At 48.8% G+C, this 24,456-nt stretch overlaps 1 protein-coding gene across 3 annotated transcripts in view; it reads left to right on the forward strand.

Moving 5' to 3' along the window:
• Nucleotides 1-23,465, forward strand: part of IGSF3 (immunoglobulin superfamily member 3) — a 91,564-nt gene extending 68,099 nt beyond the window's left edge. For all 3 annotated transcript variants that reach the window (XM_041755833.1, XM_041755832.1, XM_041755834.1), the window contains 4 exons: nt 9,835-10,245; nt 14,322-14,729; nt 18,139-18,606; nt 20,353-23,465. In XM_041755833.1, the coding sequence (XP_041611767.1) occupies nt 9,835-10,245; nt 14,322-14,729; nt 18,139-18,606; nt 20,353-20,603 (1,538 nt within the window). In that variant the 3' untranslated portion in view covers nt 20,604-23,465. The remainder of the gene's footprint in view (nt 1-9,834; nt 10,246-14,321; nt 14,730-18,138; nt 18,607-20,352) is intronic.
• The last annotated feature ends 991 nt before the right edge of the window (nt 23,466-24,456 follow it).

The raw sequence follows: 24,456 nt of genomic DNA on the forward strand, positions 1-24,456 counted from the left end.
GTCGATGGTTTTATGAGAATTTCACAACAAGCCCAAGAAAGATTAAGTGACGCACCCAGAGTTGTGTAGCTGGTAAATGGTAGAGCCTGGTCTTGAACCGTTGTGTGTCTTTCTCCCCAACCCAGGCTCTAGTCTCCTGCACTGCTTTGAGCTCCCTTCCCCTGTGGAGGCAGGGTCCCTCACTCATGGCAGATGGTAAGGCCACTAGTTTGGAAATCCTCCAGTTGTGGGGAAAGGTGGGTGGGGAGCACGACGCTCCACAACCACTCCTTCGTTGGGCTCTTTTCCTAATGTGTGGGAGGGGTAAGTATATGCGCTTGTATGGTTTCCTCGGTGGCTGTCCCCCTCTCCTGCTTAGTTGGAAGCTGGTGGAAGGTGGAGCTCAGGCTGAAGACCCTGCTGCCCTGCCGCCATCCAGCCCCTGAACAGGAGATCACAGGCACCCACACTGTGAAGGGTGGGTTGGATGAGAGGTGACTTTGCAAAGAAGTTTTTTCTGACATTGTGACCCACCCACTTTGAAAAGATGGCTTGAACACCCTGCAAAGAGGAATTTTCTGCCCCTCACAGCCGTGGTTAGTGCCCAACCTGGCCTGTTCCATCACGTTGCATGTGGTTTACAGGGTGGTTACCCAGTGGGATTGTCTGAGTTTACCCTTGGCCTCTTCTAACCCCATAAAAGCCCTGTTCTGTTCCAGAGTTTGGAACAAGCAGATTGTCTAAATGATCGAAAGGGGTCCCTTGGCCAATTAGAGCCTCAGCCTGGGCAACAGAAGCTCAGAGAAGATGCTGTGCTGCTTAAGTGGATTTTTGGGTTAATGGTGGGTTAAGGAGAGACCCCATTTTGTGTGACCCCTTTCGTGGAAATGCCGAGGGACACACTTGCCTGCCTCACTGACTGGGACATTCTGATTGTAATTGCGCATTTTGTGGTCTCCTCTGGCCCTCGAGGTCAGCGTCGTCAGCCACAGTGTCCATCACGTGGTTCTGGAGTTGTAGAAGGCAGGCTTACTGCTGACCCCAGGACCTTGCCTGACATTGCCTTTTTGAATCAATTCCTGATACTTGCTTGTTTCTGTCCCTCTTTGGAATCTAAAACTGAAACACATAAGGGAAGGCTAAGGAGGTAGCTCAGCAAAGGTTCAAGTTAGTTGGATTCTGATTAATTTATGGTGTTACTGGGACGCCTGGGTGGCTCAGCAGTTGAGCATCTGCCTTTGGCCCAGGGTGTGACCCCAGGATCCTGGGATCAAGTCCTGCATCAGGCTCCCTACGAGGAGCCTGCTTCTCCGTCTGCCTGTGTCTTTGCCTCTCTCTCTGTGTCTCTTATGAATAAATAAATAAAATATTTTAAAAAAATAAATATTTATGCAGTTAGCACTTCGCCTTCCCCAAAGAGCCTCCCCTACGTTTTTACTTTTTCCCCTCCCACACTCTGGTTGGTACTATGTGTTCTTGGTGGGGGAAATTAGAAGTGGAAAATACCAGAGCACTGACCATGTCGGACACCTGGCCTGTGTGATCTCATGTCGCCCTCACCCGTTACCCTCTCCCACTTTATAAATGAAGTAACTGAGGCCCACAGAGGTTCTGATCTGCTGACGTCACAGTAAGTGGCGAAGGGGAGATCAGGATTTGAACCCACGTGTGCTGTGTTCTAAAGCAGTGGTGCTGGATAAAAGGGGGGCTTTGACTTTCTCTAAGCCCACATAGTCAGAGATCGTGCTTTCTGCCTTCAGCTAACAGCCTCATTTGTAGGAGTTTCTTTTTGTAGATCGCTGGCGTGGAGGAGTCTCAGCACAGGTGGTTATAGTAGTAAGTAAGAACAGTAACAACGACAGCAGCTGATGTTTCTTGAGCACTTCTTGTGTGTCCGTCACCATCCCGAATACACAGCATACACAATAGCTTACTTGGTTCTTGAGATACCATGTCTCACCCATTTTATAGGCAAGGATGCTGACACAGAGGGCAAATAAATGATCCAGTGATGCATAATAAGTGGCAGAAGCAAGATTCAAATCCAGAAAGGCAGTCTGGCTCCAGAATCCAAGCTCTTAATTTTATTATATTACATATTTTCTAGACGATTATTATTATTTTCTTCTCAGGAATCCTCTTTTGTATCAGGTACTTTTGTCTCTGGTTTACCATCCTTGATTTCCTGACACTAATAAGCAAATAGTTAAATTTGTTTTTTTTTTTTTTTCAAGTTGGGGTCACGAGGGAGTCATAGAGTTCCCAGTTTCCTGATGGTGTAGGAGTTTAATTTATGCCTCCTCTAACTCCCGTTTCTTCAAGCTTCTGCCACAAGATGGCTCCTAAAACTTGGGGATACTAGACTCCAAACCAGTGCTGGCTTCTCTTCTTTCTACTCTCCCTCCATCCCTTGCCTCAAAACATGGCTGCTTATCCCCGCTCTGGTGCTTTCCATAGGAGCATCCCCTACCAACTGCTCCCTCCACTCCTTTAAGAATACTTTGTCAAGGGCAACCCAGGTGGCTCAGTGGTTTAGCCCTGCCTGCAGCCCAGGGTGTGATCCTGGAGACCGAGGATCGAGGATCGAGTCCCACTTCGGGCTCCCTGCATGGAGCCTGCTTCTCCCTCTGCCCGTGTCTCTGCCTCTCTCTCTCTCCTCTCTGTGTATTCTCATGAATAAATAAATAAAGCCTTAAAAAAAAGAAGAATATTTTGTCAAATATTCTTATTCCAAAGAATCGAAGAGAAACCCAGGGACTGTTGGCTCTCCCATGCTGGTCCATTTATCAGCCTTACACTGGTCATGTCTTCTGCTCCAAAGGGGCTCTGTGTGATCTATGCCCCAGATCGGTCCTTGCCAGGGCCACCTGATGGCCTGACCACATCACAGGTATCTGATTCATTAAAATCTCTGGCTGGATGGCATTATCGATTGTGGATCTATTATCGACCTTTTTTTTTTTTTTTTTTTTACCTACTTCCTGTTCCATCTGCTGGTCCCCAAGGAAATCTTCCAGGAATGCCATCACTCCCATTTTGTTGATTTAGCTCAGCCTGACTCCCATTGATCATAGAGTGTGACCCCCACGGGGCATTTAGGCAAGACTTTAAGACAGTTCAACATATTCGATCCTTCCCTCGTAATCAATTCTTTTCTCTTTTAATTTTGAAGCAGGGCTTTGCTTCCTTCTGATTTTCTCTAGCACCAAAAACACCCTCCAATTACATATCCCTAAATACAGAAGCAATAAGGGAAATGTCAGCACTCATTTTCCAAATGTTTATGACCCTCTCTTGGTCTGGCTATTAAATATTGCACATTCAAATTGACAAAGCAATAAACAAGCTTCCAAGAGGACAGCCTCCGGTGTAGAAAGCCGACTTGTCAGTGGGTGTATTCTGCTGGGATTTTACTGATGGGTAGTCAGGATGAATATTTAATACCCTCTGGATGCTGCCAAATCCGTTTTCTCCAATTTCTTATTGCTGACCTGGCAGATGGGGAGAGCTGAGCGCTTTTTCTTTGACTTGCATGGGTCCAGGGCATGTGAGCAGTGGCTGCCCTTGTCACAGTCTGGTAAGTGACAGGCTGCCTCATCCCTAGTGGAACTGGCCCCTACTTCTAGGAGAACCTAGGGTTCTCCTCGCATGCTGTGTGCAAAAGGCTTCTTGCGCACGGTGCTCAGAGACAGGGAGCAGGAGTGCCAGAGCCCTAGGGGAGTCCCCAGCCCGCCTCCAACTCCTCAGGCCTCGTTGTCATGGTGACGCCAGGTGCACCTGCTCACACTCCCTGCATAAGGGTCACTGCTCTGTCTGCAGACAGGGGACGTCTGGGTTACTCCTAAGTAGCTGTTTCCACTTCCAAACTTTTGCTACTTTCTCTTCGCTCCTCCCTCCCACTGCCTCCTGCAAGCACGTTTGAGCACCTACTGTGTGCCTGTTTCCATGCTGGGTGCCGCAGCTGCAGAAATAGGTGTGTCCCAGTTTCTGGGCAGAGGGGAGCACAGGGAAGAGTCACAAGGGTGGTGGGAGGGCCGGCCTGGGGTACGGGCGGTAGGCATTAGGAAGGAAACAGCTTGTTTTGGGGGTAGGCAGTGGGACATCTCAGGCTCGGAACAGAGTGTGTGAAGAACATTATGGAGGAAGGAAGCAGCTTACATGCTTTGATATGACTGAAGCATCGGGTCAAGGAGGGGTCTGGCCCCAGGTATGTTGGCAAGGGCCAAAGGAGCCCCTGGTTATACACCGAAGCACGGAGGGTCATCATATGCGCTATGTCCTATGCTTAAAAGCAAGGACTAGCAGCCTGGGCTTGATCCTTGGCTCTACTATTTATTAGCAGTGTGACCTTGGCCCATTTCTATAAAATTGGGAATAAGAATACTTATTTCCTAGACCTGGTGGGGAGCAAATAGTTAATATTTATGAAGTGCTTAGAATAGTGCTCAGCACATAGAAAGTTATCTATAAGTGTATTAAATAAGAACATTCTAAGCAATCAGGAGTTCTAATCATGCTCGGATCGTATAATCCTTTTATAACAATTTAGAAGAGACCCTCTATTGCTATTAAAATGAAATTCCTAGACAGTATAACATTCCTACTGACATAATCTTTAAAAATTGTTACACTGCACTAATTATGGAATAAAGGATGATTTAAAAAAAAAGTGGTTTGTAATAAAATGATGTATTGTAACATATCCATGGTCAGGGGCAGCTACCCTGGGCAGGTGCACTGCTTTTCTGTCCCTAGAAAAACTGACCGACCAACCGACTGTCAGGCCTGTCAGCCCCAGCAGTGCTGCTGCCCTGACGGGGTTTCCGAAATCCTGAGTTACTCTTGCAGCAATGCTGAACAATATAAAGGAAAACCTCCCTCCCTTCATTTACCTAGCATATATTAAAACCATGCAAAAAAAAAAAAAATATATATATATATATAGTGGTGATGGTAAAACGAAAGTTGGTTCCAGGCTCAGGGACAGCGTTTTCACCCGTATGAATGTCATTTGAAAGTCATGCAAGACATGAAGCAGAGGTGTGTTGCATGGAGCTGTCCCAGACACTGGTTGGCATCAAACGCTGGCTTTAGTCCATTAAACATTTGCCCCTGCCCCTCACCCTTCACCCAATCAATGTGACAAGGAAAGACCTGCCCACAGATTTCCCTGATGTCTTTTGGGGCATCACTGCCCTGTTGAAAATTGTTGTCCTGGGGAGCCACCACGGGCCCTAAGCTGGGAGCAACAAGCTCCTGTTGGTGGGCTTAGGACGCTCTCCCTGCAGGGGCCTGCGGCCGGGAAGCTCCAGTGCAGGCTGAGTGTAAGGTTGGGCAGGGATTCTAGGGGCTCAGACGGCATAACCAGGGGGAGAGAGAAGAGGGGGGCTCTTAGGATGCAGGAACTGTACTGTGTAGTAACTGCTTGGCTGACAGGTACCTTTGCTTTCTCCTTCTCTGAGAGGGGTTGGGACGCACGTACTCACATGCACCCTCCTTCATTCATTCTTCCCCCGTAGCTTTCCCTTCCTGGCAGACTTGCTTCCCTCAATTTGATAGATGCCTGCTGCCCCACCACTGGCCCCCTCCATGCCTCACTTTTCTGATCACTGTCACATGTCTTTAAGAAAGAACAGTCTCTCTCTCTCTCTCTCTCTCTCTCTCTCTCTCTCTCTCACTCACTTTCACTCACTGCCCCAAATCTCCTCACCTGCTTCCTCTGGCCTTTGCTCAGCCCCCGCACAGAAAGTGCTGTCTCCCGTGGCCCACAGCCACCTCACCACCGCACCTGTGGCTTCTCAAGCTTAGTACCCCTCAGACTTAGCTGGGGGCTCGTCAAACTGCAGGTCTCTTTGGGATGTAGTGGTCTCAGCAAGTGTCTGGGTGATGCTGATGCCTGAGGGCCACAGACAGGCCCCCTGAGAGCCTCGAGTAGGCAGGGTCTGGTCCACGCTCTGGGCAGTCCAGTGGTGGAGGCTGACCTCTGACTCTAACTGCCACCCTGACCACTTGGTTTCTCTGAATGTGCCACCTTGCTCACCTGTCCTTTCTTTCTTGAATGCCCTTTCTCTCACTCCCGTGCCTGGGCAACACCTACCCACGTGGTTCTCAGGGCTGAGCTCAGACGTCACATGCCGTGCCTCCTGTCACAGTCAGGATTAAATACCTTTCCTTTATATATTCCCATACCTCCAAGAAAAGACCAATCACCTATTTCTTCAATTCATCCACTTATTAATTTGGCGAATGGTTGGGTCTCAGTCCCTGCCCATCAGGTGCTTATAATTTAGTAGGAAAGAAAAGGCCTTCAAAAAATTAACCTCGGGACACCTGGTTAGCTCAGTGGTTGAGCATCTGCCTTTGGCTCAGGGTGTGATCCCAGGGGTCCTGGGACCGAGTACCACATCAGGCTCCCCACATGGAGCCTGCTTCTCCCTCTGCCTCTCTGTGTGTCTCTCATGAATACATAAATACAATCTTCTAACAAAATTAAAAATCAAAATGTGAGGCAGCCTGGAAGAGCTCTAGCAGGGTGTTAAAGAACTTCACTGGTGGAAGAAAGGAGTTCTGTGTGAGAGGCACACCCACAAAGCAGAGTCCCCTGGATGGATAGGTGGCCAATGAAGCCACGGCTCCTCCCTGCTGCTGAATTCCTCTAGATGCCTCTCACTGTCCACCACCCTGTCCTTGTTGTAACACAGCAGCCTCTCCCAGAATGCAGGACACACGATTCCACTCCACGAGAGGCCTAGGAATGGAACGCTTCAGATGCAGAAGGAAAGAGCCCTCCTCTCAAACAGGACACAGGCCTGGGAGCCTGAGATGCCCCCCACCCTATCCCGAGGCAGGGGGCAGCACAGGTGGAGCCAAAGCCTGTGCTGGCAGGAGGGGGGCCTCTCTCCACAGCCTTTCTTCCTGCCCCTTCCTCCTGCTGACTCACTGTTGGGGATTAACCAAGCCTCTGTCCCCTGACAGCATTCCTTTCACCTGTGTGCCATTGCCCTCCCTAAATCTTACTTCACTCATAGGGCCCCAGGGATTCTCAGGCTTTAAGGGGTACCTGAGTTACCCAGGGATCCTGTTAGAGGCAGATTCTGAGTCAGCGGGTTGTGAGGGGTGGGTCTGGGAGTCTACATTTCTAGCAAGTTCTCAGGTGACACCCATGATGCTGCTGCTTGTCCCGGGGCCACACTCTTAGTAGCATGTTTGCCACTTGGTTTGCCAGTTCTGGATCTCATGTGGAGCTATGAACGTGGGCCAAACCCAGAGACCCCAAAAGAAATGGAAATAGTGAATACATATTGGACGTTTATGTTCTCCTGGGTTCTGTGCTAAACTCTCTCCATAGACCATTGCATTTAGCCTACACAACACTCCTTTGAGGTTTTGTCATCAGGCAGATGAAAATTTCTACGGTCCTTAAGTGGGCTGGGCCCCCCCTTCCTCTGCAGACGAGGATGGTGCAGGCAGGCTGCCCACCGCCCAGGGCAGTTTCAGGACAGGACTCTTGAGATCTTCCTAATTAGGCACGGTGGGGGGGGGGGGGCTGCTGGCTCCCCTGCACTTCAAGGGAAGGCCCTTCCTGCCCTTGAGATGTAGAATAGGAGCTGACCCCTTGCCCACCTGTCAGGCGTGCACCAAATTTCAAAAATGCCTCTCTTTTAAGCTTTTCAATACTTCACAATATTTTGACATGGGAAGGAAAGAAAAATGGAAATGCTTTGAAACATCTCTCTTCCTTGGATTCTTGTACTCAGACCATGTGACTGAATTGAGGCTTAGTCATAGGATTTCAGTTTAACATATGCAGTTACTATAGCAATTGAGGTTTCCTTAGTAACAGTTGCAAAAATAATCTGGCCCCAATTAATAATACATTTTAAAGCTCTTTCTACTCTACACTGAACAACCCAGTTTTTTGGACAAGAACCAGATAATTCAGGTGGTATCATTTGTGCTGATATAGATATCATTTGCATGTGGTGAATTGGGTTGGAAAGGAATGAAAAGGGAGCTGGTTGTTTTCAAGTATTGTAGGAATCCGATCTGAAAAGTCGACTGGCAAGCTAATATGCATCTAGTTTGCAGAGCTTGGAAGCTTACTGGTAAACCCTGCCCTGGATTCCCAGTGTGCCCTGGAGGACTTTGTGTTTTTGAAGAAGGGAGAAGGCAGGAGACTGGGCTTGTTCACAACAGATGAAAAGAAGGGTGGGGCATGGGACAGAGGATTGCTCTCATGCTCTCATATTGGTGTGTTACTTTTTTTTTTCTTTTTTTCCTCTTCTTTTTAGAGAGGGTGAAGGGCTGAGGAAGGGGCAGAGGGAGAGAAAGAGAGAGAATCTTAAGCAGACTCCAAGGCCAGGGCTCTACGCTGGGTTTGATCTCATGCCCCAGAGATCATGACCTGAGCCGAAACCAAGAGTCAGATGCTCTACCAACAGCCACCTAGGCACCCCTCGTATTGTGTTCTTGATGGTTTGAGAAGGCCTGTGAGAATGTGAAGTCGGCAGTCCTTTGGTGAAGAGTGTCCCCTGATTCACTAATGAGTTATTCATTCATAGAGTTGGAGTGTGCAAAGCTGCTTTCACTATTAGCTCCCTAGGAGGAACTCAGAGCTGTGTCTTTTTCCTTTCTTTAAACTTTTTCAGTAAGGGGAGATGGGTGGGGAGGGAGAAGCAGTGCCAAGTATAATAAAGGATGAAGTGGGCTTGATCCCAGGTTACCTTCATAAGATATATTTCCTTAGACCTTGGCTTCTTGCCTCCTTAAAGGTGAGCGTTGTCATTAATTAGCAGGTAGGGTGGCACTCTGCAGTCTGCCCTCCCTTCTGATTTTGGAGCAGGGCGGCCAGGGGAAGGACCCTGGAGTTAGCTCTGTTCTGTCCTGTTGCTCGCCACTTTCTTCTCAGCCTCCTCCCACTCTCTGCCCCCAGGAAGATCACCCCAGCAATCCTCTAACTACGGGCTACCAGATTTCTCTGGCATACTCTCCCCCATGTATCACAGCAGACATTGATCAAGCACTTTCTACAGCTCAGGCACTGTGCCAGGCTCCGGAGGTGCAACAATGAGAACCTCCACTAGGCAAGATGGTGTTGTTATTCAGGGTGTCCCTAGCACTTAGCATCGGTGGGGCCACACTTGAAATGTTTGTGGAGTACAAGAGCAAAGGTTGACTTCTACCCTCAGAGTGCTCACAGACTAGGGTGGAGGAGAGACTAAGGAAAAACAGTTGCAAGATATGGAAGATAGGTAGAGAGGGCTGATGCCAGTGCTGAGAGGGGACTTCTGGCCCAGTAGGATGGGAAGGAAGGACGAGGGTGGAGGGACGAGTGCACAGAAGGGCCAGAGGGGAGATGGTGGAGGAAGCCAGGCAGAGAAGTCAGCTAAACAGCGACCAGAGCTCAGGGAGGAGGTGTAGAGATGCTGGAGTCGGGGTGGGGGGCTTGTGGGGTGAGTCCTGGAGATAAACCAGGACATCTGGGTGAGAGCCAGACCCTGGAGGGGCTTTGTAGTGTGAAAGGAATTTTTTTTTTCTCCATAAGCCATAAGCAGTTGGGAACCATTAAAGTTTCTAAGCAGGGAAATGATTGGGAAGATCTGAGTTTTCTAGCAAAATCCCCTGGAGGCCACGTGACATGAGGGGAGCAGGCGGGAGACTGAGGGGTGAGGCAGGTGGAGGGAGGTTGGGGTGAGGCCGGCTCTACACCACCTCCCTCACATCGATCCCCGCTTCGGAGGAGGCCTGTCCTCCTGGAGCTGGAGGCTGGAGGCTGCAGGGGAGGTCGGGGACTGGCATATGCCCAAGGGGGCAGGTGGCGGCCATTCTGCTGAAGTGGCCCCCTTTCCTCTGTAGTGACAAAGCTGCAGGTGAGCAAATCCAAGAGGACCCTCACCCTGGTGGAGAACAGGCCCATCCAGCTGAACTGCTCCGTCAAGTCCCAGACCAGCCCGAACTCCCACTTTGCGGTGCTTTGGTACGTGCATAAGCCCTCGGACGCCGATGGCAAGCTCATCCTGAAGACCACCCACAGCTCCGCCTTCGAGTTTGGCACCTACGCCGAGGACGAGGGCCTGCGGCCCAGGCTCCAGTTCGAGAGGCATGTGTCCGGGGGCCTGTTCAGCCTCACCGTGCAGAGAGCTGAGGTCAGTGACAGCGGCAGCTACTACTGCCACGTGGAGGAGTGGCTGCTGAGCCCCAACTATGCGTGGTACAAGCTGGCCGAGGAGGTTTCAGGGCGCACAGAAGTCACTGTGAAGCAGCCAGGTAAGGACACAGGGTGGAGCCGTCCTGGGCCAGCGGGCTCAACGCAGAGAGACCGCGTGGGGGTGGCGGGCTCTGCCGGGCCGGAGCTGGGGATGGTGGCAGGCGCACAGGCCGGCATCCTAGCACGGCTTTGGCTGGCTTTGGTTGCGGTGCATTCTGGTGCCAAGGACAACCTCAGGAAAGCACCCTCGACTTTGCTGTTAGGGGCAGCATCTTTCTCACCAGGCAGAAGCCCAAGGGGTGGCCGTGCTGAGCGGGAGGTGGTGCGGCAGGGTCCCCAGCGGCACCTGGATCTTCTGGGTTTGCAGGTGGCACCCCACATCTCGGGCTGGTGCCAGCTCCATACCCAGGGTTCTCGTCTGAAAGGTGCTTTCTGGTCTCCCTCCTCTGCTTCCCCTTTCTTCCTTATCACCCATTTCAGCCCAGGGAGGAGCCTTTCCTGTTTCCAAAGTGGACCCTCCCCCACCACCACCCGCCCACTCAGAGCCTGTGGGTGCAGCCCTCATTCTGCTGCCAGACGGACCAGGGATGGCCCCTGACTTCTGCTGGAATGTTTCGGGGGGAGGGAGCACTTCCTACCTCCACAGGACCCCATTCTGTTCCATCCACCACAGGGCAGTCCTACTTGTTGAAAAACCCCCTCCATGTAATTCCCCTCCAGATTCTACATTTGCTCTTGGAACAACCCAGGAGAAGTTTGGGTCATATATATACATATTTTTTAAGATTTTATTTATTCATGAGAGACATGCAGAAAGAGGCAGAGAAACAGGCAGAGGGAGAAGCAGACTCCTTGCAGGGAGCCCAATGTGGGACTCGATCCCTGGACCCCGGGATCATGCCCTGAGCTGAAGGCAGACGCTCAGCCACTGAGCCACCCAGGTGCCCCAGGTCATATCTTTTCCATGTCACTCTCCCCTTTGTTGTTAAAGAGCTCTAGTTCTATGAACTCCCCCCACAATGTGGCCTTAAGCTCCCTCTCCATCCCTCATTCCTGCTTAGCCTGCAGTATAAACAACCAGGCTGCCTGTCCTTCCTGATGGGCCCCGGGTGCTATGTTGCCACCTCAGGTCTCATCTCCATGCCTTCATTTATGTTGTCCTCTCTGCCTGGAATGCCTCACTCCTTCTGCTTCTCCCCTATCTTCTCTCCATCCCCAAGACCTCACTCAGCACCACCTCCAGGAAGCCTTCCCTGCTTTCTCCCACATCACCAGAGGCTCCTTTTTCCTTATAAAACACCAAGTGTAACAATTCTGTGTTTGCATTTCATTTCCACTCTACTTTAAGTACTTTGAGGACAGGGCTGTGTCTTTGTATTTTCAGCCACTGATATGGTACCCTGAATAAATACTGACTGAATGAGGAATGAATAGCTGCTCTCCTCGAACACCCCAGGACCTTTGTACTTACTGTTCTCTGAGCCTGGAACATGTTGACCATAGATATTCATTTATCTCATTCTTCCTCAGAGAGGTGTTCCTAGCTCATTTTAACTAAAATAGCACCCTAGTTACCCTGTACCCTCTTCCCTGTCCCCTGTGTAGCATACATCCCCACCTGGCATTCTGTTTATTTACCTCTGCATATGTAAGTAACTACAAACTGCTTATTTGTATTTATGGAAATGCATTTATTATCAGATATTATGTATAGAAGTAAATGTGTGTGTATATATTTTTCACCTTTGTGTTTGCACAGCATGTCTCCCAGGAGGCCTCAGTAAATACTGGTTCAGACAGCATGTGGTACCAGGTACAGAGGCCTGGATGTGGCCTGGCCCATGCTGATTGCAGTGGGGCTGGTCCCCTCTTTTCCCTCGGGGTGCTGTGTTGCTAAGACTGCCCCAGTGCAGGACTCTTAGTGCCTTGCGATGACACCTTTGTGACCCCTTTCTGCTGGCGCACACTGTGAGGGAAGCTCTGGTCTGTCTGTTCCCTCTTGGTTTTTCCAGAGACCTCAGGCCAGTCCTCGGGGCTTTTGAACGCTGGCACTTGTCATTTGGCTCACAGATGTTCTTTTAGGTTTCTGTTTCTTCCTGTCTGTTTTCGGTTTTGGTCACTTTCTCTGCTAGAAGCACAGGATCCCCTGCCTACCTCGAGTTCCCCCCTTGGGCACCATTCATCCTTTGCTTTTGCTTGTTTGCACAGAAACTAAAAGATTCTCGGTGGATCCTAAATTTATCGAGGGAACTTCCCCATCTGAGACTACAAACTCACAGTGAGCTAACTGGGCCAACGCACAGGGCTGCACGAGTATTTGTCAAAACACATGTAGTAAGATCTCTGTGGGAATGCTAACGCTATAAACAGCAAACTCACAGGACACTGATTAAAACAACACAGCCCTCCTTCTCAGTGGAGATTTTTTTCATTTCTTTGTTTTTCTTCTTCTCCTGCTTCTAGTTCTTTTTCTCTACATACCACTCCTCTCCTTTTCCTGATGAGAAAGCATATGCTTATAGAGCTTTTGGAAAACACATGAAAAAGGAAGAAAATAATCTTTCAACCCAGAGACAACTAGAGTTAATATCTTCGTACACAGACACATGTACACACGTGTATATGTATATGTGTGTTTTGGGTGACTGGTTATTTAAAATACTTTTTCTGTTAATTTTTAAAAGATTTTATTAAAATAAAATAAAAGATTTTATTTATTTGAAAGAGACAGAGGGAATGAGAGGAGGGGCAGAGGGAGAGAGAATCATAAGCAAGACTCTGCACTGAGCAGGGGTGCCCGACGTGGGGCTCGATCTCATGACCCTGAGATCATGACCTGAGCCAAAACCAAGAGTGGGTGGCTTTACTGACTGGCCTGTACCAGTAGGTTCTCTGAGCCTGGAACATGTTGACCATAGATATTCATTTATCTCATTCTTCCTCAGAGAGGTGTTCCTAGCTCACTAAAATAGCACCCTAGTTAGAGTGGGGTGGCTTTACTAACTGAGCCACCCAGGCACCCCTTTTTCTCTGTTATTTTATTTCTTTTAGACCTTTTAATTACAGAATTTACTGCATTGCATGGTAAAATATTCTGACAGTTTTGGGGTGTAAAAAAGTGATCATGCATGGCCCTCCCCCTCCTCAGGTGTCACTCCGGAGGTATCCTTGCCCATGTGCTTCTGTACTTTTACTGTTTTGTAGGGTTTTGATCCCCGTGGTCCAGATACACTCATCAGGACCTTTTATGAAATTACAGATGTGTCATCAGAGTGTGCCATCATTAGTGACACTTTTTCTCGGGAGGAGAATCTGACTGGCTGAGTTTTCAAGTCACCGGTTCCATCAGTATCAGGCTTTTCTTTACTGAGATCAGATCAGTCCTGTTCCCAACTTGAGAGGGAACCCGACAAAGTAAGAACTGCAGTTTGTAAGGGCAGCTCAGGAACACACTTAACTGTCGCTTCTGCAGGTCTTTCGTGGTGGATGGTCCAGCATATTCTAGCCATCACACTGTCAATTTTCAAGATTTGTGAGAGGGGGGCGGGGGCGGGTCTCATCATGCCTGGCCCCTCCTAGCCATATGCTCATGGGCCCTCCTAGCCATATGCTCATGGGCTGCTGCCATTTATTTTTTTTATTTTTATATTTTTTTAAAGATCCTATTTATTTATTTATTTATTCATGAGAGAGAGAGAGAGAGAGAGGCAGAGACAGAGGGAGAGGCAGAGGGAGAAGCAGGCTCCATGCAGGGAGCCCAATGTGGGACTTGATCCCAGGACTCTAGGATCACACCCTGGGCCGAAGGCAGGCGCTCAACTGGCTGAGCCACCCAGGTGTTCCAGCTGCTGTCATTTAGATGTGGAGTCATTTATATCTCATGCTTGTCCTCTCCTATGCACCTGAACTGATGAGCTATAAATTGGGGGACGGCTGTTACCGTGAGCTGCTTGTAGTCCATGCACTTGGATGCGTGATCAAGGGGCTCTGAACGTGCCAGGCACCACACCTGGGAAATGTTTCTGCTAACTGAGTGTGTGCCTTTGCCCTTTGGTATGGGGAAGGCACACACTGTGCGTGCACGCCCGTCACCTGTCGCTCCTTGCAGCTCGTATGTCTTTCCTTGCCTTTCTAGACAGCCGCCTGAAGCTCAGCCAGGCACAGGGGAATCTGTCGGTCCTGGAGACACAGCAGGTGCAGCTGGAGTGCGTGGTGCTAAACCGCACCAGCACAGCCTCCCAGCTTGTGGTGGAGTGGTTTGTGTGGAAGCCCAACCACCCGGAGAGGGAGACCGTGGCCCTCCTGAGCCGCGAGGCCACCTTCCACTATGGAGAGCAGGCGGCCAAGAACAATCTGAAGGGGCGGCTGCACTTGGAGAGTCCTTCGTCAGGCGTGTACCGGCTCTTCATCCAGAACGTGGCGGTGCAGGACAGTGGCACCTACAGCTGCCGGGTGGAGGAGTGGCTGCCCAGCCCCAGCGGCATGTGGTACAAGCGGGCAGAGGACACAGCTGGGCAGATGGCTGTTACCGTCATGCGGCCAGGTGAGCGTTCATGTCCCCAAGGCCCCTACTGCTTTGGGTATTTCCCCCTGCAAGTGTCATGTGTTGTGCGCTGCACAAAATTGTGTTCATACAGTGTTTGCAGTTAAATATACGAGCACTTATATTTTGCATCTGCACTCAGAATTGCCTCAACATTTTTCCCCCCTAGTAAATGGAAAATTGCACATCTGGCTTTGGCCTAGAGTGATTCTGTTTCTTAACCAGAATAGCATTTTTCAATCAATTCTTTCAGAACAGAGAATATTTGCTTTTGAAACAGTGCATTCTGATTCAGAGGGTGGTGGATATGCAAAAGTCTTGATACAGTGGCCATGTGGTTTCAAAAAATTAAGCATATGTATTTTCAGTGGAAAAGAATCGATTTGCATGCTTTAAATAGAAGTAGCATGCCCTAAATAGAAAAAGATGAGATTCAGTCTTTCACTTTCTAATAACATTAGTGGTACCAATGACTGTTCTGTGTGGCCTCTCTTGTCCTTGTTGCTGTTTCTAATGTATGTATATGCACATAATCACTCAGTGTAATTATGGTCATGCATTTCAACACAAGACGAAAGCAGAGGGATGCCAGGCTCCTGGTCCTCTGCAGCATCACAGCCTCATTCATCCCAGTCATAGCAAAAAGTCAGCAGTCCCCCAGAGGACAGGGAGCAGAAATGAACCTGTGGCCTGTGTTGGTGGGAACGCTTTGTCTTGTTTGCTTTCTGCACATCCCAGTGTTCCTATGTGTGGTCTGTTGGAAGCATTTGTCACATTTCCACATCTCACTAGAGTGGCTCTCTTTTGTTGGCGGGACCCAGCTGTGGTGACCCCATGCGTCATGGAACACGCTTCAGGAGTGAATACACCCTTTGTTACAGGAAAGGGGCATTATCTCACTGCTCTGTGTCTTGCCTAAGCTGGATGGGAAATCACCTCTGCATTGAGTTACTCATTTCCCATGAGCTTTTGTTTTTTTTCTTTTTACTGGGGCTAGAAACTGCTTCATGTCTTCCCCCTGAGGCAAAATTGTAGAGAGGTGGCAGCTGAACACTCTCCTCCCCCAACACCCACCCATTTGCACATCCCAACCCCGGGGCTCAGGGGCAGACAGATACGTATGGAGTGCCAGCTGCATTCCAGCGTAACGTACAGGGGAGAGGCAGAGGCAAACCTCTTTTTATGGCTTATCCTTGAAACAGGAAATAGTGCTAAAGTCTGCATAGGGACATGGTTTGGTCAATTCTAGAAGAGGACAGACATGGGCAACCAAATTAGATATGTTAAAGGGAAGGGGGGTGGGGGGCGTGGGCCGGTGGACATTAGTTTCATTAAAAAAAACCTCGTATTGAGTCATTACTGCAGACAAGGCACTGGAAGGGGCCAGGAAATTTAAATTTAAATGCTTAAATTATAAGCATCAGGGGCACCCAGGTGATGCAGTCAGTTAAGCGCTGACCTTTGGTTTCAGCCCAGGTCATGATCTCAGGGTTGCTAGATCAAGCCCCAGGTCGGGCTCTGCGCTCCGTGCCACGTCTGCTGGAGATTCTCTCTCCCTCTGCCCCTTCTGCTCATGCTCTCACTCTCACTCTCTCTCAAATAAACAAGTTTTTAGATTGTAAGCATTCAGATGAGAAGAAAACAAAGGGAGAGTTGATGGGGAAGAGGCCCCTCTGAGGAACTAAATGTCTTGTGGTCTCTGATCATCTTGCCATTTTGAGTGCATTGCATCTTGTTGGCCAGCTGCTGGGAGCTTTAGGACACTAGTGTGACAGACTCTGCAGGGCCGAGGTGCCCTAGACTGCCCCTTGATTGGCAGTATTTCTCTCTGATGGCTCTGAGGTTACAGTCAGCCATGCTTTCTGGAAAGATAAGCCAATGAGTCAAGGAGTGTGAGTTGCCTATGAAAATAAATAAATCTCTAGGATATCCTGTGGCCTGCCACCTTGCCCTCCAGCATGTTCTCTGCCATGGCAACCTGGCCCAGGCGCCATTCCTGCCACTTGTAGCCAGAACCTGAGCCTTCCTGTACCAGCAGTGCACACTGAGATTCTAGATGGGCCATGGGGGAGTGTGGAGGGGCCTTGGCAAAGCCCCCACAAAGGTGGGGGGACCTCCAGCTTTATGTGCACCTGTGAACAACATTAAGCCAATTCATTGAAAACCTGGACAATACTTGGGAGATGCTCCTGTTTGGTCTCCGTCCAAGCAGAATCTGATTTGGTATCACTACTTTTGTTGCTGTTGTGTTGGCATCTTTCATGAGCATTTCATAAACAGAACCAAACAGGCCATTTAGGAGGTAGGGAATGAATTATTTTTCTAGTACCTACCTCAGTGAGCCAAAAAAAAAAAAAAAAAAAAGAAAGAAAAGAAAAAAAAAAGAAAGGCAGCAGCAAAACAAAGGAACAGATTATGGCTCCCTGGTGATGTCTGTGACTGTGACTCACCTGCTTGGGTACCTCTCACTGGCTGTTTTGTGTCTCCCATTTCAGCTGGGAGGATGCTGTCTGTGTCCTCTTTCTGGGGGTTCTGTGCTCAAGGCGAGGGACCCTTTCAGGATTGTTTTCTGTTCTTGGGCTTCAGTCCTTGGAGAATACTTACCTCCTCAGATTCACTGTGGCATAGGTAACAGTCCACATACACACAGTTTAAGCTCAAAAGCTGCTGAGGAGTGAATTAGTTTCCTGGGGCTGCCATCACAAATTAGCACAAACTTGGTAGCTTAAAACAACAATTTATTCTCTGATGGTTCTGGAGGCTAGAAGTCTAGAAGCAAGCTGTCAGCAGTGCCAGGCTCCCCCAAAGCTTCTAGGGAAGAATCCTTCCTTACCTCCTTCAGCTTCTCATGGCCCCAAGCATCCCCTTGGCTTGTGGCTGCATTGCTTCAGTCTCTGCCTCTGTATCCACTCGTCCTTCTCTCTGTGCATCCCATTGTCTTCTTATCAGGACACCAGGCATTGGGTTGGGACCCACCCTAAATCCATTAGGAGTCCATTACATCTGCAAAGGCCCTATTTCCAATTAAGGTCACATTCTCAAGTTCCAGATAGATGTCAGCTACTGCAAGAGGTTACAGTAAAAATAAATGGCCCTTCCTCCCCAGATTCCCATAAGCAACCATGGCACCAGCTTTCTGCAGAAATTTGATGCACATATAAACAGATACATGGGTCCGAATAAAATACATTTTTTTCTGCATACAGTGACTTGTAGGGTACACAGTGTTCTTTCTCAACTCCTCTTCCACACCTCCCTGCACACAGCACCCACCCCCTTACTCCTCTCACTGTGTATGTGTCATATATTACTATGTGACTATCATGTGTTGGGAGATGGACATTCAGGTTATTTGGAGCAAAGGAATGAAAAACACCTCTTCTTCCTCTTTTTTGCCCGTCTCCCCCAGATGCTGCCCTGCAGGTGGACACAGTGGTCCCCAATGCCACAGTGTCCGAGAAAGCAGCTTTCCAGCTGGACTGTAGCATTGTTTCTCGGTCAAGTCAGGACTCCCGCTTTGCTGTGGCCTGGTACTCTCTGAGGACTAGAGCTGGAGGAGAAAGGGACAGCCTGGGCCTGGGAGAGCAGGAGGAGGAAGGGGATGAGGAAGAAGAGGAGGACCCAACGGAGCGGATGGCCCTGCTGAGCGTGGGCCCGGATGCAGTCTTTGGCCCAGAAGGCAGCCCCTGGGAGGGCAGGCTTCGCTTTCAGAGGCTCTCCCCCTTGCTCTACCGGCTCACAGTGCTGCAGGCGAGCCCCCGGGATACAGGCAACTACTCCTGCCGTGTGGAGGAGTGGCTGCCCAGCCCTCAGAAGGAGTGGTACCGGCTGACGGAAGAGGAGTCAGCCCCCATCGGCATCCGAGTCCTGGACACAAGTGAGTTTTCCCAAGTTACAGGGGAAGGATGTCCCTGTTGGTTCCAACTGTTGGTTCCAATAGTCTGGAAGAATAAGATCAGACATGGAGTATGGGTTAAGAAGCATTTTCCCCACCTGTCGTGGGCATTTCGGCTTTGATGTACCAATTCATACGTTGACACTTGAGGATAGGATTTAAAGTGATAACATACCATCTGATCTTCATAATCAATTTGAGGTTCCACCAGATTCTATGCTAGTGAGATCTCATTACCCAAGTATATTGGTAGGTGTTACTGTGTCACTCTCTAGGATATCCCACCTAGTTGCCCTTTAGCCAGTTAGCGTATTTTAGACTCCTAAGAAGGAAACAAAAAAAAAGGAGCCCGAGCACATCACTGCTCTGTTTCCTCCCATATTCTGAGCTCATATGTGCATTTTGGAGGGCGACTTAGAGGTTTAGGTGGATTTTGCATGGTTGTCTGGGAAGACCAGTGATGCTGCAGGGCACTGCTCCCCACCAGCTGCTGCTCCAGAGAGGTCCCAAGCTCAGACTTCTCATCAGATCAAGGGACTCTGTGGCCAGAGACTGGAAGAAATAATCGCTGACCTGAATAATTTGTTCTAACAAGGCACTCTTTTAGTTGCCCTTCTGTCAAAGTGTGGGATCAAGCAAACTGAAGATGGCATTTGTAATAGTAGAATCGGCTTAAATGCAGAAATAACAAAATCTGCTAGAAATTGTAACTTATTTTCTGTTTCAGCCAAAACATTTTACCAGGTAATTTTGATTTGAGTCTTTTAGTTTTGTCAGCTTTTTCTTTTCTTTGACTACCTCCTATTTAGTAGATGGAACCATATGAAATTGAGACTTTGTAAGTCAAAAGTGAGTGACTATCAGCAATTTTATATATTTTGGAAATCTAATAAGTGAATGTTGAATTTTCTTAAGAATAGTGAGCAACAGCTATGCAGTAGAGAGGAAAGTAGAGAAAAGCCTATATCCTACTCAGACCCCCCCCCCCCAACAATCTACTGAATAACCCAAAAGTACAAGCAAGGGTGTTCAGACCACATTTTATCTGCCCACCGTGGATATCCTTATTTATTAATAAGCTTTGTAGAACACAGAGGTCACCCAGCAGCCTTATTTTTCCAGAGAAAATGGGCCCCTGCTAAGGTCTACACCAGAGCAGACCTCGACTGGGTATGGGGAGTGGGCAGGGGGTGGGTTTCATTCTCTTGCATATCTAGGAATAAGTATCACTGAATTCTATGCAACCACAGACACACTGTGGACATTTGTAAATAGCCCGTGATGGCATTTCAACTGATAACATTAAGCAAGAAAGCATCACTTCCGGTAAAACTGCTCTCAGAAGCTGGGAGGGAGAGTATATGTGACATCCCAAAGAAGGACATTTGGAGCAGAAGCAAGTGCAAAAGGACATGTCAGATGTCACCAGGCAGGAGTCACAGACCCAAGCGGAGTCAGCTTCCCCATCTAGATGCAATTGGGCCCACAGTCAACAAACTACATTTTATTACATGGCTCTCCAAGCAGCAGTACTAGCTCCCAGTGGGAAATGGAGGCCTTCCTTTACATGAGTCTCCAGCTATGAACTGGAAGCGGCACTGCTGTGAGAATGAGGCTATGATCGGGGAGGGTGCTCTTCCCTCCCTTGGGCAGCATCAGGGGAAAGACAGGGTGGGCTGGGTGAGGTCTTCTGGGAACAAAGCCCTCACTGTCATGCCTCTGTTTCAGGTTCTACCCTGCAGTCCATCATCTGCTCCAATGACGCGCTTTTCTACTTCGTCTTCTTCTACCCTTTCCCCATCTTCGGCATCCTCGTCATCACCATCCTGCTGGTGCGCTTCAAGAGCCGGAACTCAAGCAAGAACTCGGATGGGAAGAATGGGGTACCCCTGTTATGGATCAAGGAACCACACCTCAACTACTCTCCCACTTGCCTGGAGCCTCCTGTGCTCAGTATCCACCCAGGAGCCATAGACTAAGGGGACCCCAGTGGACCTCAGCTATGTAGGAGCTGAGACTCTCCCTGCCTTTTGCTCTGTGATCGCACAGCAGACACGGCCCCCAAACTCTGGAGCGCCTTCCCTGCTGCTGAAAACTGTCAAGACTTGAAAAGGGTTCAAAGTCCCTGATGGGTCACAGAGACAGACTGCCTCTAGGTGGCAGTCTTGGTTGCTTGGCCGTCTTGGAGCAGTTGTCCTTACCCTGCAGAGTTAGGCTTCTTGTTTTTGTTTCTGGTAATGTAGCAAGTAGCTCCAAATGCCACATCTACTCTCCCAATTTATATAGTATTCTCTGGTAGATGTTACAGGGATTCTCATTCTTTGTAATGGACTCTTTTTAGATCCCTTTGGTTTTACCCTTTTTGGATCCGTAATGGTACGGATGAACTTCTCTTAATACACCACCGATGGCAAAAGGAAGGATGAACTTTCTGGAGCAAAGGAGTCTCTTCCAAGACTTACTGTTTTTGCACACTTGAAAACACTGCCTGTGGATCAGAACCCACCCAAACCTTTTTTTGTTTTGTTTTGTTTTTATTTTGTTTTTTACTTTCTTAACGAGACTTGAAAATGATGCGTAGTGCGGGCCCAATTTGTATCTTTTCCTTCAGCTGGAGTTGTTGGAACCACTTTGTAATCAAGATGAAAGTGTTGAATTTTGCTTCAAAGAATTGTGTATGTACAGGAGAAATCCTGCATAACCCCATTAGGAGTAGATGGTGCCCGACTAGCTGGTCAGGGAGGAAAAAAAATAGCTTCATCCCAAGCTTGCCAAAACAACAACAACAACAACAACTTTGTTGGAGAATAAGTCAAAAGCTCCAAACAGCTCACCGTTTGCCACCTAAAGTGGGCAGAGGGCTGCTTTTAGCAGCTACTCACTTTCATACTGATCAAAGCCAATGATTTGTGAAGGAAGGGGAAAAAGGCTAGTTGTTGGCTTGATCCGTTCTGTTGGAGCTTGATCTGTGTGTGGGTGGGCTTCTATTTTAAGGTGCTTTGCCAAACTTTTAAGGGAAAGTGGCCAGTGAGCCTGCAAAGGGGACAGTGCTGAGCTGAACCACCAAGGCCAAAGCAGCTACCCCATATACCGTATGGGCATGGGGTGGGCTGCCACCTAAGTTCCTGCAAGGGTCTGTGGTGGGACAGGTTGGTTCCCAGAGCCTGACCTTGGAGACCAGACGAGGAATAACTGGTTTCAGATTTTCCTCAAAGGTAACAATGTCTTTCTAACTCACCATTTCCCTCCCCCTGTGTCTTACTGCTATGAGAATTATCTGCCCAGGAGAGGTCCAGACACAGCCCGGTTGTAACCCATTCCAATGACCAAGTCTCAGTGCAAAATCATCCCATGCCTGTGTGGGCTTTTGCCCTTTGCCTTCTTAGATCTTGTTCATGGTTTTAGGTGATTTGGTTGTTCATTGTTATGGTGGCTTTTCATTCGAATGCCCGCTCATTAAGCCCAACAAGGCCAGCGTCACCCTACTGCTTTACACTATGGGGCAACATGCTTGGCTCCCCCGGGGCACAGTGGTTGTGTGGGTTACAGGTGTTTCCTTGTGCTCGCTCCATGGGAGAAGTGTTTACACCCAGGCGCTCCTATATTTTGCCTGGCTGAGAGCCCACCACCTCCTTTCCTCTTGAACTTGCATCTTAAATCCCAAGGGAATTCCCAGTTTCAAAAAAGCCACCAGGGATTCTGGAGCTAAGTCTAACCAGAGAGCTTATTGTCTCTCCTGAGACTGAACGGACCCCATGGGAAGCCATGCAGGTGCTGATCCATTTGGGGGTATGCTGTGCCACAGCTGAGGGAGAGCCAGGTGACCCACAGGCTTTTGTAGACCTGCCTCCTTTTCCTCCCGCTATACCAGTAGTCTCCAGTGAGACTGTGTTGTAGGCACCACCACCTTCATCCCCCCTGTTGCCTGATATGCTCATTCCCATTTATTACGTATGCTGCATCAACGCTCTGGAGGTACAGAGTCCACTGGCTCAGCAGTGAGGGAAAAAGGCAGTCCTTTGCCCTATTTCTTCATTTATGACATGTGGACGTTCTGTGGGAAATTGGCCCCCAATGTATAGCCTGAGTCAACAAGGGAAGATGGCTTACTTTGCTCTGCATGAAAGGAAAGATTCCAGAGGGGTGGCTGCAACTGGAGGTGTAACAACTTGAATTGACTCTGCATTGGCTCTCAGCTATAGAAAAGTAGGTAAATGCATGGAATTAGATAGGCGAAGCAGTTGCAGGAGATTGGAAAGGAAGAAACCAAAACCAGTATTTTAATAATTGGGTTTTTTTTTCTTCCCTATGTATTTTCTCTGGGGCTGAGGGATGCGTATCCATCAAAGGGTGATCTTTTCAGCTTTGTGTGAAAATCACAGGACCTTCTGGGCCATTTCAATGGAAATTGGTGTCTGATGAGTGGTAATGGTGCCCTCCAGCTGCTGGGAGATCTCATTGCGCATGGCCTCCCTGAACTCTAGGCCATGGACCAGGAGAGGAAGAACACCAGCTGTTCTCTTGACCTATCTGCAAGCTACAATGTTGCGTTAATGAAAAAACTACACTGTGCTAGGCCCATTCCAGGACATGGATATGACCACACCCTCGCTCATCAGGGTGTCTCTATAGCAGGTTTTCATATTCTTTTCAAACAATGGTTTCTCTGCGTTTATTGTTGAAAAAAAAAAAAAACAGGGTAAGAAAACTACCCATGCATGATGTAGAGAGCTGTTGATCTGTTTTTGTTTGTTTTTTAAAAAGGAAAACTATTTGTAAAATGTTGCACTAAAATGTTTTATATACACTTCAGAGACCTGTAGTAAATTATGTTGAAAATATGGCTGTTTACAGTTACTGGAGCCCACTGCATTTCTTTCTCTTCCCTTCCTTAACTGGCCTTTCTCCTCTGTGAAACTGTGCCCCCTGGGGCGGGGGGCGGGGGCTTGGAGTTCTGCCTCTGGCATTGGCCTGTGAGGCTCACAAGGGTCCAGGATTGCAGCCTTTATTACCCTGCCCTGCCCCCAGCCTAAAGAGTGCCTTTGTACAAATGTTGAGGAAAAAAAAGTCTTTCTCAAGACACTTTACTGCCATCTGCTGAAAATGAGTCATAATAAACGTACACAACTGCCTTGTCAAGGCCATGCTGCCTCCAGATCTGAGCACACCCTACACACATGGAGTCCCGACAGGCAGGTTCAAAATGCAGAGCTTGTGAACCAGCTTTCCTTTTTAGCGGAGCAGGACAGGACAGGGATGCCTGGGTGGCTCAGCGGTCGAGCGTCTGGCTGAGGACCGGATCATAGGATCCTGAGATCCTAGTCCTGCATCGGGCTCCCCACAGGGAGCGTGCTTTTCCCTCTGCCTGTGTCTCTGCTTCTCTCACTGTGTCTCATGAATAAATAAAATCTTTAAAAAAAAAAAAAAAGGATAGGCAGGTGTAATAGGAAGGGGCAGGAGCTGATGGAGACACAGAGCAGGAACGGGGAACAACCTTCTTGGCCACAGAGGGCCTCCACAACAAAGACCACACCATCCTTCCCCAAGGACAGAGAGTTGTCCTGACCCTGGAATTGGCAGCAAGCATTCCCCAGGACCCGGGACGGAGCAGGAGCTGTGCCTTCCTGCACTGCACACCAGTCCACGTTTTCTGTACCACTCGAAGGCTGGGATGTTTGGGAGGAGTTCTGCTTCTGCAAAGAGAGAAGGATAGAATGATTGAAACCCTGGCAGTGATTCGTTATTATGGAGAACCAATCTGTAATTCTTTACATTGCACAGAATATGCAAAAAATTGCAGCGGGTAAAAAGCAGAGGGAGGTGCTTTTCTTT

This window comes from Vulpes lagopus, chromosome 5 (assembly GCF_018345385.1).
Source record: "Vulpes lagopus strain Blue_001 chromosome 5, ASM1834538v1, whole genome shotgun sequence".
In the NCBI taxonomy this organism is placed as follows: Eukaryota; Metazoa; Chordata; class Mammalia; order Carnivora; family Canidae; genus Vulpes; species Vulpes lagopus.